Consider the following 19,902-nt stretch of genomic DNA (forward strand, 5'->3'; position numbering starts at 1 on the left):
CACTACAGGGATACTTTTCTCAAATTTAACAATTAATTAAATCTGCTGCCTGCAATAGCTTTTTAAAGTTTTTAATCACTCAAGTCCAAACAGCCTTTTTTTTTAAAACTGATACATTCTGCTTAGTACATCTGCAGGTAATAATAGGGTAACAAGGTACATAAGCAGGAGAGCAAACTCCTCCTGATTTACATTTAAAAAATATCAAAATGAAACTACCTCTGGACTGCATTCACTACTGAAAAAATGAAGAAACCACCCCATTCCCTCCTTTGACATTGCAAGGGGCAGAAGGGTAGGTCCAGTGGACAAAGATGGTGATGGGAGGCACGCAGGGGAATCACAAAGGTGCATGCATCCAAACAGATCCCGAGGTCACCTGGGAAGCTGGTGTTACCAATAGGGCTGGACCTCGTGGAGCATTTGAGGCAGGAGGTGGATGAGCTGGTGGTGCTGGGGTAACAGTAGGGGGTGGTGGTGGTGGCGGAGGTGGCGGTGCACGCTGCTTGGGTTTGTCAACTTCATCTAAGTTGATGTCATCAAGGTCTGTGGTGTGCAGCTGCAGGCCCCCGGCAAAGCGCCGCATCGAGGTGGCAGGGGGGGAGGCAGAGGGACGGCCGCTCGCCAGCTACAGGCAACAGAACAGAAACCTGCCTCAACACTTGCAAAGAATGGGCAGCCCTAGGACACCGCTCAGCCCAACTGCTCCTCCACAGGAAGATCTTTGCTTCTCCCACACAGAATATACACCAACGTTTTCTCTGAAAGCCTTTCCAAAAGCTCTCCTTGGGATTCCAGTTTAAAAAGAAGAAAAACCCAAGTGGTGTGACAGCAGCTGTTGGGGTAAGGGCGTCGACAAAAGAAACCCCACAAAACCCCAATGGCATGAAGTTTTCAGAAGGCAAAATCACAAGACAAAGCAAGATAACACAACTTTTGCCTCTTCTCTGGCTCTTATGAGGAGAAAGCAAGGATTGCTCCTCAAAAAGGTGATTATTTGAAGGAAAATAATCAGACAGGCCTTGAGATTCTATGTTGTTCGAAAAGGGAAAGGGGTTAAAGTTGTGTAAACATAACCACACATTAGTACAAGAAAGGAAACTAAGCTTAAGCAGCTATCAAAACAAAAATTTAGTGTGCTATTAAATTCAGAACCTCAAGGGGCTTGATATTTTATAATTTATGTTAATCCACAAGGGGCTTGAGATTTTATAATTTATGTTAATCCACACCAGATCTATTGGGGTACTAAACAACTTCAGAATGTAATGAGCAGCTCATCCAAAAAAATAAGGATATGTGTGAGGAAGGCATCTGCATATGCTGTTAGAGTTGCTAACATTTCTTTTATCAGTGACCCAACTGGACTATCTGACAAAATTCAGTCATTTTGCTATTTTGCAGACTCAGCTGAGGAAACCTTACATAGATAAGCTGTCTGACAGACACATTCATCTTACTCTAATATGGCAACATGTCCCTCAGTGGGTGACACCTTTCACATTCTTCTTATCTAACATGCTCACCTCCTTGTGCTGAAAAATTGCTATTTCTTTGGCAGAGGAGATCTTGAATGCTCTTGTTGCCAAGAAACAGTTCAGTCTGTAGCACCTGAATATCTTTCGGCTGCATTTACCCCTAAGGAGCACTCAGGTTTTGTGTTTCATGTGCTTTAACTGCCTGGGCAGATTTGTAGAAAAATTGTAGTAGAGAAATTATACATAACGTAAAAGAAAAATTGATGGAACAAACATAACAGAATGCTGGTCTTAAATCCAGGTTGAGTTCTGAAAATACAACATTGTTTGTAATCTGTTATGCTCCTTCTTAGTTCACAAAGGGAGACAAAGTCCTAGCAGAACACAGGCTGCCAAGTTTGGATAGTGACAGAAAACCTCTGCATAATCATTCCACTAAAGATCTGTACTGAAAACCACATGGATCTGAGCCTAGGGCCATGAGGAACAAAAGATCAGCTGCTTTTTTCAGAGCTGCTCCACACTGACCTGAAGGAAAATCATGCAAGAGCGTTCCCCAAGGTCCCTTTTGTGGTTGCAGTTTCTCGGCAATCCCATGAGAGCTCAGATTGCAGGGTTCCTCTTGGAAGTGGCTGTCCTTGGAAGACAGCCAGAACAACAGGATGGTGGGAAAGCCTCACCACACATTTAGAACCATCAGGCTCTAAGGAACAATCACTTTCTGCAGCTCCCCTGATTAAAGGGGACTACTTAAAGCACAAGCCCAAACCCTATTCCTTGTGAGTTTCATATCTTTTTGTAATTTTCTCATGCTGTTCCTTTATTTCACATAATACAGGGAAGCTTCCAAGAGCTCATAATAAATGATATTCTTATATTCACATGATACTAATAAATATAGATGGATCTAGCTTTTGTTACTGGCAGCATGTCCCACCTAGCCCAAATATTGCATGAGACAAAACTGTTAAGTTAGTGGTGATAATAGAGTTCAAAGGACAAAAGATAATCAGTTCATTAAAATAATGTTTAAATTTTCATAAAATATTGTAAAAGCAAATTCTATAGACTGTAACTCATCAATTATTGACTTTTTTCCTCCCTCTCTGAGAAAGGACTGAGGAAGAAAGAGAAAGATTTTTTCCACCAGTAAAACCTGTTGCTTTTAGGAGACAACTTTCAGTTATTTAGAGATGATGCAATATATGGAAAAGCTAGAATTTTACCTCAGGAGACTCATTCTCCACAGAGGAGATCTGTTCTAACCGTGTTTGACAAAGTCTTTCCACCCAGTGCTGCACCTTTTCTGATTCTTCCAGGTCTTCTCGTTCTGTCTCAGATACCTTGACCATAACATTGGTGCATTAGAAAAGGTTATAGGTATGGTCATAAGACAACTATGTTTCAAAAGCATGAAATGCCAGCTAAAATAGTTTTAAAAATAATAATACTTTTAAGAAGGATTCCCTATTTTGCCATTTTTCAGTAAATGCATCACTACACATGGACACAACTGCAGAGATATCCTCATTTGGGCCCAAAAGCTGACTAGAAACAGGAAAATGTGACAACAGAACTTTGCAGTAAAACAGTTTTAAAAAATGTCATTATCTTTGAAAAAGTAAACAACTGTCCTGCTAAAATAATTCCACTAAAAATCCATTTAATTTTCTTTCAATATAGCTTTGCACTTGATAGATCACAACATACCTCTTGCACAAGACGATTTATTTTCAATTGTTTTTCTTTCTCCAGCATTCCTTCTTTCTCTTTGGCAAGTTTTTGCTCAAACTCCATTTCCTTTTTATTCTTCTTTTGTTCAGAAAAACTATCACTTTTTGACTTCTTTCGTTCTTTCCCTTTCTGGGAAGGTTTTGTAACAAAAATATTTTATCAGCTAAAACCACCAGAAACTTCAATTTTGGTACATGAGTGTCTGCCTTGAAAAAATAATTACAGTCTATGCAAGTATGGGAATGGTTTTTTTAAAGAAAATCCAAAGTTTTTTTACCCAGCAATTTGCAGGAAATCAAGCTTTTTGGAGGGCTTGCGCCCCCTAACATAAGCTGGCTGAGATCAGAGAGTTCAACTTTTTTGTTCCTCTGCAAAGTAACAACTTTAGGGCACACAGGCCCACTACAAAACTTTGAGTATTCAAACAGTTTTGGTTGTGTCTTAAATTGCCATTTCTCTGTTTTGGCATTTATATATAAATATATGAATGACTGCTTTCAGGTGACAGATGCTCATGTATAGGTAGATGTGCATAGTCCATGCATACAACAGCTTCATGCATATGCCCTAAAATCATCATTGCATCCCCTAATAAAACTGAAATAAGGAATTAGAAAGAAAAGGTTTAGATCAGTGCAGAAACTTAGTTCCTACTTCCAAGTAGGAACACTGCATCACAAAGACCATGTAGCTCCTACAAGCACTGGGTAAAATCTACTCAGATGAGTTAAATAATAAAGCACAAAGTGACTCTAAAATTTTAGATGTAGGATACAAACAAAGGGAAAAGCTACACAGTCTTTTGGAAGCCTCTGTTCCTGTTGTCTTCAAAACACACACTGCTCCTTATTTCTTCTTTAGTGATGTTACATTTCTGCTGCCCTTTCACATTTTTACAGGTAGGACTTAGTTCATTTTCAAAATGCTATGTTCTCCTTTTATTTATGAAAAGTAAAACAGAGGAGCAGGTGGCCACTTATAGACAATTACTGCCACAGCCAGAAATGCTGTGCTTCAGGTTTGATTTTGTTCTTATCATCATCATCATCAGCTATTGACTTTTATTGCTTTGAATGCCCAAAACCACCACGAACTGTTTCACATTAAATAGCATTATTTGTCTTCCTTTCACCTTTTGCACGTTAATATTGATAACAAAGCCTTGGAGAACAGACATTTTCCCTGGCAGCTACAGAAGCCAATTCCCCCAGTCAAGCAGTTAACTGGGACTTTGTACTGCTGAGTTCAGTGGGGTGTGGTCTATTGCTTCATGGTTACATGGTGGTTGTATCTTAGGGAGGGGAGGGAAAAGGAACCCCAAACACATTGGAAATAAAGCTTAACTAAAAAAAAAATCTAGCTTTCCACACTAATATTTTAACATAAACCTAATTCTGCGGTCTATTTTGTTAAGGGCTAATTAGTTTTTACCTTAACAACAACTGCCAATATCATTCTCTTAAAAATTCAAAGATACATTTAGTACCGTCTGCTGCATGTAACAATCAGGCAGGTCAACTTGCTAGGTATCAACATTTGAAGAATTACCAAATTCAAAGGCCCACTAAGCAGTACACAAGCCAAAGTCTTCTAGAACATGAACATATATCTCACTGTCTTAGCTGCACTCACAGCATTCAGAAGCAACAGGATGATTCATCCTTTCCTACAATTTTCCCTGTGGATTCAGTTTACTTCCTATTATAGACATTTTTAGTACAGAGTAAAATATTGGTTTTAAAACAAGCAAAAAATCATTAGCAATAGGGAGTAGGATAGAAATTCGCCACAGCCAAAACCAAACGATTGAAAATAAAATCTTTCCAAGCTTCCAGTGCACACAGTGTGGTAAAGTTCAACAGGAATTATGTTAAGATCCTTAGTATATGAAGAGGTATTTGGGCATTGCCCTCTTTGTGTGAAGAGTTTCCACAGCATGCATTTATAATTTTTGGATAAAAATCCCAACTGCCCTGGTATTAGTATATGAAGAGGTATTTGGGTATTCTCTAAACTATAGTTTTCAGCAGTAACCCTAAATATTACCCTCGTTGTGTGAAGAGTTTCCACAGCATGCATTTATAATTTTCAGATAAAAATCCCAACTGCCCTGGTTTTCACACAGGTTACAGATCCATGATGATTTTACAGTCACTAGCAGTACAAAAAGCTATTGGAATGCACCATCTTCTCCTGATCTATTTTAAGGGGAGCAGGTATATCCTGGGCACACAGAAGGTCAAAGTAATAGCCCTAAACAGTGACACAAATACTTCATTTGTCAGAAACAATCCTGACCTCCTCTGAAACCTTGAGTTCTTGCCAGATAACACACACAAAATCTTCATGGCATTTTTATCACAGTAAATTAGCAAAAAACCACCACTAAAGCACACAACACAACAACAAACACCCTATAATATGGCTAATATACATTGCAAGAAATAAAGAAAAGAAAGCAACAGCAAGTACAAAATATTAATTGAAACTGTCATTAATTGATATTGCAATACTTCAGCAGTATTCCATACAGAAGTATTCTATCAGCTTAAAGATTGTTAACTTTTTTTTTTGCTCATATGTGCATGCCTAAAAGCCTTTTGCCTTCAGCACTCCTACAGGGAGATTTGCAAAGGTATAACTGGATAACTTTTGTCTCTACTGTTTTTATATACACATGATTCTGAGGACTTTTGGAGAACATGAAGACATACATTGCCCACCTGTAATAAACATCTGCAAAGAATTGTTATACAATTCCCTCTGCACATGGCAGAACCCAGAGCCTGAAGGACTCAAAAGGACAAAGTCCTAGACACATGCATCCCAAAGACATCTTAATCTGTGCACAGATTAAGAAGGAGCATTTGACTATAAAGAGTATTTACTAATAGCAGAGAAGAAGAAAAATGAGGAATTCCAGTTCAAACATGCACACAGCAAACAAATTCACATTTCAAACTTTGTACCTTACGGATCGTGGGAAATTTCCCTTCATACCGATAAAACCATTCAAAAGCTACAAAAGGTAAAGGAAAAGTTGTTTTCTGAAGAAAAGGCTCATACGCAGACCAATCCATGCTAATAATGTGTAACGGATTAAAATTTATTTGAAGGTGCAACACCAGAGGTTTGATATTACGTGACAAGTTCTTAGCTAAATTCTTGGTAAATTGTTATAGAAGATTTAGTCATAGGCTTCCCTTATTTTAATGATACACATTTTATGACAAATAAAGAAAATGCAACAAGTAATCTTCATACAGAACCAAACAGGCCATGTGCATTGCTAGGATTTCTATGGTCACATTCCTACTTTACTGTAGTTTTAGCAAGCCTTATGAAAGTTAACCAGGTATTCAAACTCATTCAAGGTTGTGGCAGAATATGGCTTTTGAGGAGACATGAGAAGCTCCATTTCCCAGGACAAAATGTTTCAAGCCAAGTGCATAAATATTATAAAACATATTGCTAAGTAAAAACATACAAAAGAATATGTTACCCTAACTTTATATAGGAAACACTGCCAACAGAGCACTCAATATAGTCCACGTTTCTGTAGGGTTGTTAGATTTCATATCAAGGTTATCTTTAGATGCAACGACAGCAGTAGTGTCAAAATCTTTCATCATTTACTAAAGGACCACACACATTGCCCTATGAAAACCAAATGGCTAGCTGAATGTCAAGACTGACTGTCAGGAGGAGGTGAGACACAGGAAGAATCTGAATCAGGATAGGAAGTCAGGGCTGAGTGGCAAACCTGTTTGTCCTGCTTCATGTTCACTTCATCCATGTCATCTGTTTCAAGTTGGTCATGTGCAAGTCCCTTTAAATCTTCTAGAGAAACAAAGGAGGAAAGGGGTGAGGGGACAGAAGTGACAGTAGCTGGAGGTTCCCATGAAATGAAAAAGAGATCAGTAATGTGTGACTAGAAGTTTCTGCGAAACAAGAAATGTAGTAAGTGATGGGATGTTTTTCTACAGAACTATAAAAAACAAGGCTCTACTTAAAACAATCTCCAACCTCCTCCAGTCCTGAAGAGCTGATAGAATCTACGTGTGGACAACTGGTCTGCTATGTGGTGAAGGGAAGCCTGAAGAGTTTGGTGGCTTTTCCTGTAACGGAACCATCAGCAGACTTTCCCAAAGTCACACACAAAAAAATATAATAAAATAGGATCAGGTTAGGAATCAGACCAGGTCTCCTATAAATTATGCAACAAGAACTTTCCACATTTTTCTTTGTACAATACAATTTTAGTACACTCTCCACATACAATTTGCAGCTTCAAATTTAGCTTCTTAACTGCCAGCTAAGTTCCAACTCTCTTAATTCCCTTTGGACAAGTAAATCAGACAGCCAGCAGCATCCTGGGCGGCAACAAGAGCAGCATGGCCAGTAGGGCAAGGGAGGGAGTTCTGCCCCTCTACTCTGCTTCCATGAGACCCCTCCTGGAGCACTGCATCCAGGTGCTTCCATGAGACCCCTCCTGGAGTGCTGCATCCAGCTCTGGGGCTCCCAATACAAGCTGGATGTGGACCTGTTGGATTGGGTCCAGCAGAGGGCCATGAAGATGATCAGAGGGCTGGAGCACCTCTGCTATGAGGAAAGGCTGAGAGAGCTAGGGCTGTTCAGCCTGGAGAAGAGAAGGCTGTTGAGAGTCCTTAGGTCAGCCTTTTGGTACCTAAAAGGGGTCACCAGAAAACTGAAAAGGAACTTTTTAAAAGGGCATGTAGTGACAGGAAAAGGGAGAATGGCTTTAAACTAAAAAAGGACAGATTTAGATTAGATGCTAGGAAGAAATTCTTTACTGTGAGGCACTGGAACAGGTTTCCCAGGGTAGGTGGTAGATGTCCCATCCCTGGCAGTGTTCAAGGCCAGGTTGGACGGGGCTCTGAGCAACCTAGTCTAGTGGAAGGTGTCCCCACCCATGGCAGGGGGTTGGAACAAAGTGATCTTTAATATCCCAAGCCAAACTGTGAAAAGGCTGACAGATAAACACTGAACAAACAACATGCAAAACAATGCACCAAACCCCCAAGGTTGATGCTTCAGATAATTTCTTATTTTTATTTTTCCTGATGCTAATTGTTAAAAACCATGACTATGTGAATGGATGTAGATTTTGCAAGATAGATAACTGTTAAATAAGAATTATTTAATTGATTTATCATATGCTCGCAGTCTTCCGAAAATAACCAATTCATAGCTGGCTTAATTTGGAGACAAACTAGTGGTATATTCCATAGGGCTCAGTGATGTGTCTGAGACAAATAGAAGGAGGCAATTTAACATCAATTACTTACTTTTGTGTTTGGAACGAGGGGGAGAGTGCACTTCTGCAGTTACAGTTTTTAGAGACTTGGGTGGTTCTTTAGGACCCCAGTCTTCTTCCCACTCCTTTTTAAATTTCTCTTCCTCTGCTGTTATCCTAGAGGAAACAAATGCAGTTAAACATTCTGAGTACAAAATGAACAACATCAGCATAAATTCATTACCGTTATAATTTTTCAGCATATTTGTTTTTTCTCTTGAATATAAAGTAGAATAAGCTGCTCCTTCCTCATAACTGAATTAATCAATCTGTTTAATTTACTAACCTACTAAGAGAATTTGTCAAGTACAATGCAAGAAGATATTCTTATTTAACATTTAGACTTCCACGGCTTGTTATATAACACCTGCACAGATAATAAAGCATAGGTGGCACACTACAGTACTATCACCTTAAATGAAGTAAAAAAATCATCTCTCATTTAGCAATTTTTTCATTTTTAGGACTGGAATTACTTCCCAGAAAAACTGAAACACTGAGTGACAGAATATCTACCATACACCTAAATCAGAAGTCACAATGGCAAATTATACCTAAAAACCATGTGACTCCTCTTTCTATCTTTAAATCTATTTTGATGATTGTTTCCTAAACACATAGTTCTAGGTTGTCATAAAAATTGACTCTTCCCAAAAAGAAATAAATACTGTTGAAATGGAAATCATATTAAATTCCATATTCTAGGAAAAAAAGGGAAAAAATAAAAAAAGAGAGGAGGGGGGGGAATAGACAGGTACAGATAAAGAATGGGAGTGCTGCAGGGAGTGTCACAATTCAGGACAAGAGCATGCAAAACAAGCAAATTACCTAGTATGGCACTTTGATCAGAGAAAAAATATGTTTCAAGCAAAAATTCAGCAAGTACCAAGTATGTCACAGCAGAAGTGCTGAATAACCTGACAACATGTAGCTTCATATATGCTGCCTTAAATGATCCAAGATCTATTCTTGATTATAGCTTGCCTTGAACTGATAATGTGGTGCCAAAATTTACCAGGTCTCAGATATATATGAACCTATATTTGGATTATCCATCACATCTCTAAATTAGCTAAAGTAAATGGAAAAAATATTCACATGGTGTCAAAACACTCTTAAATATGTAGCTAAGCTCCCTATTTAAATTTTGAGGCATTGTCAGGGAACAATGGACAGAATGTTTTTTCATTTAATTTTAGTTTTTAAAAGTTGGTGTTACAATGTAACTTGCAGTACATAGCATTAGGGACCTCTGCCATTTAGGCACGTATGCAATTTTTTTCAAATGTCAGATACCAAAAAAGGGCACAGTGACTTTATACAAGGAACTCCTGCAGAAAGGATTCCTAAAAGAAGGCAAGGCATAATACTCACAAACAACTAATACAGAAAAACATTATATTTTAGCCTACCACAACTGCTCATTAAATCTCAACTTTAGATTTCATCTAGGTTCCTCTGCTACCATTCTCCCTCATCCTCACCCAGGAGTTTGACACCAACTTAACAGTTTGGATTGTGATATGGAAAAGCTAAAAAATGCCTGAGCAACACTTAAAAACTATAGAAGGAAGTATAAACCTGTGCTAGACTTTACACTGAGCAGCCCTCAGGGCATGAAAGCCCTCGCTGAGTGAGTAAAGATGCTCTTAGTGCAGCACAACACAGCAAACATCCAACATTCATTATAACAGACAGGCAATCTAGATTTGGAGAACAGAATCATCCTTCACCTGTGATGGCCTGCTTTTATAGCAGCTTTTGGCTAATGCAGGAATTTCTATATAGGCCACAAATACAGAACAGGATGTTATCAACTCCCTGGGATCAGAAAAGGGAAACGCATAAGAATTCACCCATGTGCTGCTGTAGAGCCTACAGCAGGACTGCCAGAAGATTCTTCTCTTGTGGCAGCTGGGGAATATATTTCTTTATGCACCTTACCAATTCAGAATTCCCTGCTCTTTTTCTATCAGAAAATTTTAGTTAATACAGATAAATGAAAAGAGACTTAAATGAATTAAATTAAACGCCTTAATATGTCAAAGGGGCAAAGCCAAAGACTTGAGGGTCAATCTTAGCCCTAAAAGGCTGAATCAAAACAGATATTATTCTGCAATTTGTATTTTCATGCAATTTCCCAGCATCATTTAGAAGGAAAGTTAGTTACTGTCATAACAAGTGGTTAATTTCAAACTTCCAAATGTAAAAGAATGGTTAAGTTAAAAATATAGTACTGATCTGTTTCTTAGCAGAATTGTTTTTTTTGCTCTTAGAATTAAATGTAGTGTTTCAGTGACAACAAAGTAAACAAGTTCTGGGGCACAGAATTTCCTGAATCTTAAGTTTCTCTATATATTAATAATGCTTTTAAAATAAGTTCTCAACTTCACAGTGAATTTATTATTGCCTCATGTTTATTTATAATCCTCATGTTTACAGGTGCTGATTTTCAGATCAGCTTCCAATTCTTTAACTGTGGTGTACTTACTGATATGTACTGGATCCTACATTTAGCTAAATGGAAATATTATACAACTTTATTTGAAAGCAACACGCAGAATATTTTCAGCCAGGTCTAATCTAATACACAAGGAACCCTTTTCCAGGTGGCACATTGCCTGTGTAAGGTTTTTACTCACTGCTCTATTTCTCTGCGATATCTCTCCTCTTCCTCTGCAGCCTTCTGGGAAATCTCCAGCTTTCTTCTATAATAAGTGGAATTAGGACAACATGATAAAAATAGTATTTTCTGAGTAAGAACCTGAACAAAGTGTGTCAGCATATAGTTAGTTAAAAGCTAAAAACAGTAAATACATTTGTATTGGGAGAAAATGCCCGGTTTTAAAAGTCATCTTTGACACCAAAGGTTCGGTACAGTTTCCTAGGAACCCCGAGGACATTCCTGACCACATGGATAATAAGGGCATATACTCTACTTAATTCTCTGAGTCACTACCTTCTTCTGAGAAAAGACCATAGTGTGTTTTTGTATGAGTTTAAAATTTCTAACTATCTTGCTAAAAACAAAGCATGAGTGAATAGCATCAGGAAAATAATGAATACCACACATTGGGGTATGAGAGTCAGGGAGCAGCATAACTCTTCTACTCAAGATGGCTTTAAATGCTATCAGCTTTGAAAGCCCAGAATATCAAGAGCATCACAAGACAAATATTTTATGAACAGAGACTCCACAAAATCAAAACAAAGTTAATCTAAGTTGAGAATCTTCTCACTTTGGTGAGAAATATCACAGAAATAATTATGTGCTCCTGTCTTCCATGCCCTCTCCAAATCCAAGCTAAATTTTTCAGGCTGTCCTATAGTGAGTTCTCACAATCTCTCTTTCTCTTGCTGCTCTTTGATGATTTTGTTGGTCTCCAGCGCAAGCCGCTTCTGATGCATTAACTCCTGGCGCTCCAGCTCACGGAGACGTGCTTCTCTTTGCCTTTCTTCTTCAGTCATGAACAGCTCCTTGCCCTGCAATCAAAACCACCACCCCCATCAGTTGTGAAAATACTTCATTAATGCAGTTCTTCTAGGAGATGATTCAAACCCAATTACATCATAGCACATCTGTGCATGCTGACAGTCTGGTCAGATAAACTTTCCCAGGCATTACTCTGGAGGAGCTTGAGAAAGTTTATCTGACTTTCTCTCTGGCCAGACTGCCACCATCCACAGCACATCTGCCATTTCCTCACATTGCTCTTCCTGAGGAACACACCTTGGAAGAGCCTCAAACACCTGACTGCTTACTCCAAGGAGCTATTCTAGTTTCAGCCTCTCAGTTATTATGTACAAAACACCTCAAACAAGGTTTGCAGCTACTGAAGTCAGCAACAACACCAGAGGGGTCATGCCAAATTTATGCTCAGTGTGTCACTCAGAAAAAAATTCACATTATACTTTCTTGAAACCTCACTGAGCAATTAAATACCAGAGAATAAAACACTGAATGATTCCCAGTGTGAAGACAGCTACACTGTGTTTTACTGCTCTTATGCCTGGCTGCTGCAGCAATGTGTCATCATTCTGGAACCCAAATGTAAGGAATGTACATCCCCAAAACACGCTGCAGTTTACGTATTTCAGTTGGTCTTATGTATTTCAGTTTGCTCAGTTTATGTGTTTCAGTTGGTTCCCAATTCATTTGCTTTACAATTAAGACACCAGCACTATTTTCTGCTCAAGAAACATATTTCCATACAGCTATAGGTAGAACACTTTGATAACACTGATCTAATTTTCATTTCTGAAATCAAAATCCCATGTTAATTAGGCATGTAGGATTTTTCCTGTCTCTAAAGTGCAAAGTATATGTCTTGAACAAAACCAGGCATTGAGGAATGTCTTTGCACCATAGTAGGGAAACTTTGCTTATGCTATCTGTTCTCCAGACAAAGATGTCTGTTGACAAGATGATGCAAGGTGAAGGAGTGAGGAACAGAGGAGTTCCATAGCAACAATTTGCCATTTTAAGGATACCACCCCTTATGATGCATGCTGAGGTAGAACTCATATTTTTAAAGTTGTTAACATGACTGGGAGTTGAAATGAAGTCCTTAGGATACTGAATTCCTGGAGCTTAATCAAATAGCCCAGAGTATTTGCTTAAATAATCTCTACAGTGCCTTTGGACAACTTCATCTTTTGTTACTCTAAGAGTAGATCAAATAAACCGTTAATTCCTTAATGTAGCTACACAGTATACATGAGCCCTCAGGAAGTAGCTGAAGTGACTTATTAAATCTTTTTTTCCCCCCTATTTAATTCAGTTGCAGGGCAATTAGAAAGCACCATCTTTGATTACTCTATGGAACTTGATTATCCTCTTGTATACAACCACACACTTTCTATAAGAAGGATTAAAGCAGTAAAAACATTAAAACATTTATTGAAAGTCACACTGAAGACAGAGGAAAGATTTAATTAATTTCAGCTGGCTTTAGATTAAACCTCAAAGGCTTATAGTTCTGTTGCACAGAACAGTGGAAATGAAAAATTGAGCAATTTTCAGTGTGTCAATACACTAATGAGATCAGATAAACACTTACAAAAGGAACTCATTTGGAATAAGACAAAGGCATCAGCTATTCAGGATTAAAAATTATTTGTCTCCAATCCAATTCACCTTTCATGTTTCAGCAGAAGCAACTATCTATTAGAACAGAAGCTCTCAAACATGAGAGACAATTACAATAAAGTTAATTTCCATTCCTTGGGAAGGAAATGATTTTGCATTGGCCCACAATCATGTTTTATTTGACAACACTTGGTGAGGTATGAAAGAATAACATGCCACTCAAAAATGCGCTGGTTTGACAGAGGCGTAAATCTTATACAGAAACACAGCTTTTGTTTTTATCAATTTATTTTTACCATTTATTTACTCACATAGCAATTTTCTGCTTAGAAATGTTCTGCTTTTACAAATATAATACTTACAGCGCCTGCTACCACAGAGATAGTCAGAGTACGGCTGCTCTTGAGCACTCTGACAGCCTGAAAATTAAAACAAAAACCAGTGTGAAGGAAGGGATAAAAGCCAGTATAATGCTAGTTACCAAGGCTGGAATTTCCAGAACTAAATAGAGTGGTAGATATGCAAATATCCAAAATCCCATGTTCAATACACAAACCCTTGAGGAGTTAATAGCCCAGAATCAGAACATACTTTTCATGGACAGGAAAACAGGACAGATGTTTAATAAACTGACAACTACAAATCCAGGGAATTAAGAAGACTTGATTTTACCTCTTTATGATCCACATTAGAAAAGTCCACTCCATTCACCTCAACAATCTGATCACCAACCTAAAGAAATTAAAGGAAATTCTAGTACAGATGCTAAGTTAGTACATATATTCAATGAAAGCAGAGAGAGATGTGCTCTCTAACACCCTTCACACAACAATCATGGGTACTGGCAGACTGCAAGGGGAACTGACTGGAAACTGGTCAGGCCTGCATACTCCTGCACTGGGATTTGCTATTGCCCCTGCTTGGGATCAGATCCTGAACTTGAAAGAATATTGGTCTGACCCAAGTCGCTCTGTTCTTGAAATTTCAGAAAACTAGCTTTGTTTGAAATGTGATCGCCGGATAGTTCTTTCCTATGGGGAAGAAATCCCCCATGAATCCTTGGAGCTGTCAATACAAAGGAAGAATTCCTTGTGGTACCTACCTTGGAAGGTGGCAAACTTACCTCTAAGCCCACCTCTGCTGAAAGAGAACCTGGCTTAACATTGCTGATAAAAATGCCTGGTTTTTGTGTTGGACCACTGGAAATACTGGAAATGTAAAAAATAAACATTAATTGGATAATATTGATAGAATAATATTTATGAGGAATACAGTGTAATACAGTGAGTAGTTTTAGTTGTATCTTCATGGTTTTTTTTTTTTTTTTGCTTGAATAATATTTATGGTATTAGCCAATTCTGAAACAAATACCAAAACCTACCAGTACACACACAATGGTTTATCATCCTATTTTCCTATTCTCTACCCCACAAAACTGGTTTAAAAGAAAAACCTAAAAGAAAAATACTGAATCTTCTGCATTTTGCCTTACCTGCTGAAACTTATATGTATGCTGACCTATACTGTCTAAAGGACTGGGGCACTAATGATATCTGAAAGTGAGCAAGCAACACAATGAAGAATTTGCTGAACTGCAAGACACTGTATGTATAAACCATTGTTATTTTGTTAGGATTATTTATTAGGAACAAGAAGGATGTTTCATCCAGAGGCCAACATCTAGATCAGGAACTTTAAGCTGCAATCTAAGCTGGGCCTAGATGCATAAACTATTTTGTAGATTATATATTCTATGAGTGATGCTGAGCCACTTCTCCAGGTTTGTAAATTATTTTTTAACAACATTTACATCCTCCAAATTACAGGAGAAAAAAGTCCTGATAACTACAACTATATATTTCTAAATATATAAGAAATCCTACAATATCCCTTCCACTCCAAAACCTCCATAAGTATTGCAAGGAGTCCAAGAATCCCAGAATCATATTTCTAAAATATCTTGCAAATTCAAGATTAATTTTAGGAGCTGGACGTAGTTTTCTGATGGTGTTTTAGTTCTGAAAAGAGTCAGAGAAGGCAGAGAGCAAACCTGACAGTGGACAGCGCTGGAATTTGCCATATCACTGAGCAGCACTTTTAAGTATTTAAAAATGTAAAAGCATTTAAAAGATCCAATTCCATGACAAGTTGTACTAAGGCACTTTCAGTCTGATCTTATTTTTAAAATTTAAAGTTTTTTTTCTTCATGACAGAACTTTTAACACAGGTTCTTACGCTTTGCCTAAAAATATGTAGTATGTGCCACAGATACCCTACTGTTAGTTTGCCTTCCTGATCCAGCATGGATCTTTATTTTCCTGATATCATATCCAAGAAGGATGGAAATAACTGCCTTGAGTGTCACCTTTAAAAAACAGCGACATTAAATAAAAAACGTGTACCCACCTGCATCCCATGCCCTTTGTACCAATCAAGCTAATGAAGACTTTCTTCTCTTTATTGTCTCTCCCTCCAGAAGAAGCAAGTCCAGCCACACTGCCCTTTCCTTCCTGTAGAGGGATTAAACAATGCTGCAGATGTTAATTCTGTCTTGAATTCATATCAAGACTACTATAAAATTTCATGTAGCCAGGATGAATCCCAGCCAGCATCAAGATAAGATTCAAGGTCCTATTCAAAGCTCCAAGGTCCTATCCTGCTGGAAATGAAAGTGAGGTAGAGTCATTTCAGTGGAGCTGCATGGCTGAGGTAAAAGACTGAACTTATCTGTTTGCAGAAGATTACTTAAATAGTCAAATTTTGTCCTCAGAAAAAAGTGGAGGAAAATTAGAGGAAATTGATATAGAAAAATAATAATTTATATTATTGCTCCCTGACAAAAGGGTTGGAGAAATACATGATAAGGCTGACTATTTAAGTAAGTCTTTCTTCCTGAAAGCAAAAGAACAGTAATTGCGCTGTTTCTTTTCACTTCTGCAACCCTTAAAAGTCACTTGCATTCAAAGCTGTAATTCCTCCACTAATATGCCTAAAATAGGCCAAATAATCTGATAAAGATTTATGCAGTAGAACTACAGCCTGGGAAGCTAATAAGCTCAAGCAAAATGAAGAAGCAATTAATGTGTAAAAGCAATTTCATTTGTGTCCTGCCCTTTTCTTATATAATAGCTCTAGAATAATTTCATATCACAAAAGATATTCCTCACAGAATACTTTCAACAAGATATTGCATTATAGTAATGAATCAATAGCTTCTCTGATAAGGTCAGAGGAGAAAGTGTTTCAGAACCATTACAGATTGCCAAGAAGACATTTAACAAAATATTGATCTCTTACCCCACACTCTGACACAAACTGATCCACATATTGCCATTTAAGGGGTTCATCTGGTGAACTGAAAAAATAAATAAATAAATAATTGGACAAAATAAATGTCAGTGTATTCCAGAAACTACTTTGGAATGGAGCCTTCTGTTTGGCATCCACAACTTTCTTTGGATACCATTCACATTTGGTTTATTTTCCAGCAATTTAAACAGAACATTAAACAAGAGTACAATTACTGGGGCTAGTACAGATTGAATATAAAATAGATAAGGCCCTCTCAGGTGAAACAATTTTAGGAAACTCAGAGAAGACGACTGTAAAATGAGGCATAACCACTCAAACATCTTACAGAAATGTCTATGCAGAGCGACACCTCCTGTCATTAACACTTCTCAAACATTCCACCTAAAGATTCAGCTTTTCAATGAAAATTGCAAGACCAAAGCAATTTTAAATTTTTCTAAACTCTGAAGCCATCATCAAATGCTACATACACAAAGAAGCAGTGGAGCTCTCTGCTAAGCTAGGTGCATTGATAATTAAATTTCCATGAGATATCTGCAACAAATGAGGAAACAGAAATTGGTTCATTTAAGTAGGCAACTGGTATAATATCAGATTCATCAAGCAAGACATCTGCCTGTTCATTAAAAAGGATGTGACATTTTAATCAGCATTCACACATTTTCATAATTAAACACAGATTCTTGGGATAGAAGAGGCTGTGCAAAAATGAATCTGTTTTCAAATGAAAAGCCATTACCTTTTGACAGGTATCATGCCAATATCTGAAAAAGAAAAATACTTTGTTAGGGTTCTGCAGACCACAAGCAATCCATAAATGGCAATCATTGGTGATAGAGGTGACTTATTGTGTTACTTACGTCTAACTTTTATGGACACGATTTTCTTCGTACGAATGAGGTTGATGACTTCTTCGTGTGTGCATGACGAAATGGAATATCCATTTATGCGCACTATCTCATCCCCAACCTCACAAATGGAAGGGAAAAGCAAAAGTAATTGTGAGTTAATAATTTGAGAAGTTTTTCAGATTGAATGCAATCTGGCAATCATTTTGATGCAAAGGTTAGATCACGTTGATTCATGAATACTTTCTGAATCTCAGATAATGCCAGATCAGACTTACCTGTATTTGTTTTAAATTAATACCAAACACCAAAAGAGCAAATTAACGGCCAAATAACAATTTTATAAATACTGTCTACTATACATCACATTTGTACTCTACAGATTACCTTAAAAACAAGAGTCTTTTTTAATTCCAATAATTTTGGAGTTATTTTCCTGATTTATACTTCAGAAGTTAAAGTTTGCTTTTACCGTATGTTTTCTGAGATACCTTCCTTAAAATATTTGATCAATAGGAAACTAAACTTAGTGTTATTATCTTGCCTGATTCTGGATTGAGAAAATGCATTGTTTTAAGGCATTTTACCTTCTTTTCTTTGTTCGGGGTCCCCGCTAACATTTATTGGCAATCCAATGGCAGCACCCCAAGGACATCCCCGGCAGTGTTCAATTTAATAGTATAGAATTGACAGGGTGCTTTCAGTCACTTCTATAAAATTGCAAATCTTATTTATCAAAGTACAATCAAAAAGTTTCTCTTCCTCTAACATAAATCCAAATTCGATATGCTATGATGACTAGAGAGAATTTTCCAAGTTTTTATGAACTCTGCCCAATGATCCTCCTACACAGCTAGGCTGAGAAGGAACCAGTGATGAAGACATTGCCTACTTCATTTAAGGTCGTGCCTTATTATCTGCTCAAGATTACAATGAAAAATGCCAGGTCCTGGCTGGAGCACCATAAGCAAAGACTTTTACTTGATGTGAACCACATGATGTTGCTGTATGAAAATTAGTGCATGATTTCTTCCATTATCAATGCAGATCAATCCACTGCACAGTAAAATATACAAATGATTACCATGAAATTACCTTAACAAACCATCAACCGTATCACCTTACACCTCTGATCTCCATATGGACAAAGCCAAATACTCCAGGTCCTTTCCAGTAGCATTTGCTCTCAACTATTGTGAATATTTGTTATGAAAAATGTATTTGATGAGACTTTTCTCATTAACACCAACAGCATGGGATTTTGTTCTCAGTCAATGAAACTTTGGGTGCCTCCTCACAAATGTGTCTGGTTTCATGGCAGCATTATCCCTAGTTAATGACTGCCTTCAATGTTCCATTTAAAGACTCAAGTGTCCAGCTTCCAAAGATCACTTCAGGCTTAAGTTTTCCGTGCTGGTATCTGCACTAGGCTGATTTCAGTTTTCAGCAAAGCTAAAGAAACTGTATTTTTATTCAACCAAATACAGGTGGAATGCATTATCAAGCTCATTTGGAAAAAAATCTACAATTACTTTACGAGAGCTCTGTGCTTTCATTTTATATGAGAGGACTCAGTGGAACTGGAAGTAGAAATTCCTCAATATAGCCTGTGTTCTAGAGACTTTAACACACAAAGGGACACGGCATTGTGTGACAGGACATTAGGGTTGCTATCACCTTCTGCCTTTTTTCATATTGTAATGATTCCCTGAATCTTCCTACTGTGATCTGGCAAATAAAAAACAAAAAACAGCACAAACAGAAAACCCCATAAATGTATCTTCTTTATTTCTTTCACAAGCTTTTCTAATTCCTCTGGGAAGGGTCTCATGCTCTACAACACTGTACAAAACATTAACATGTGCACTATATCAGCATTGCTCATCGTCCCACTTTCCACTGAAGCTGAGGATTTTTGTCTGACACAACACAGCATCAGAAGACTATGAAAGCAAAGAAAACTGTCCTGCAGAAAGGAACACACTAGCAGAGGCAAAACAGGACTGTGGTCCCTAGCTCCTGACCAGCGGGACATCCACTCCCTCTGCTGGGCATCCAAAAAAATGTCATCCAGGGCAATGGCCTGCACTCCTAAAAGCTTGACAGTCAGATTTTTAAAATGAT

The 19,902-nt window shown here is 37.7% G+C and overlaps 1 protein-coding gene across 1 annotated transcript in view; it reads right to left on the minus strand.

The window, feature by feature from the left end:
* Positions 1-19,902, minus strand: part of USH1C (USH1 protein network component harmonin) — a 41,680-nt gene that overhangs the window by 14,863 nt on the left and 6,915 nt on the right. Inside the window, exons 5-18 of the mRNA XM_031061356.1 lie at positions 17,791-17,899; positions 17,670-17,694; positions 16,916-16,973; positions 16,025-16,128; positions 14,742-14,826; positions 14,291-14,350; positions 13,981-14,037; positions 11,870-12,012; positions 11,172-11,237; positions 8,522-8,646; positions 6,182-6,231; positions 3,189-3,341; positions 2,705-2,821; positions 380-628 (exon numbers count right to left, since the gene is read on the minus strand). Of these exons, the coding sequence (XP_030917216.1) occupies positions 380-628; positions 2,705-2,821; positions 3,189-3,341; positions 6,182-6,231; positions 8,522-8,646; positions 11,172-11,237; positions 11,870-12,012; positions 13,981-14,037; positions 14,291-14,350; positions 14,742-14,826; positions 16,025-16,128; positions 16,916-16,973; positions 17,670-17,694; positions 17,791-17,899 (1,401 nt within the window). The remainder of the gene's footprint in view (positions 1-379; positions 629-2,704; positions 2,822-3,188; positions 3,342-6,181; positions 6,232-8,521; positions 8,647-11,171; positions 11,238-11,869; positions 12,013-13,980; positions 14,038-14,290; positions 14,351-14,741; positions 14,827-16,024; positions 16,129-16,915; positions 16,974-17,669; positions 17,695-17,790; positions 17,900-19,902) is intronic.

Source organism: Geospiza fortis, unplaced genomic scaffold (assembly GCF_000277835.1).
Source record: "Geospiza fortis unplaced genomic scaffold, GeoFor_1.0 scaffold327, whole genome shotgun sequence".
NCBI lineage: Eukaryota > Metazoa > Chordata > Aves > Passeriformes > Thraupidae > Geospiza > Geospiza fortis.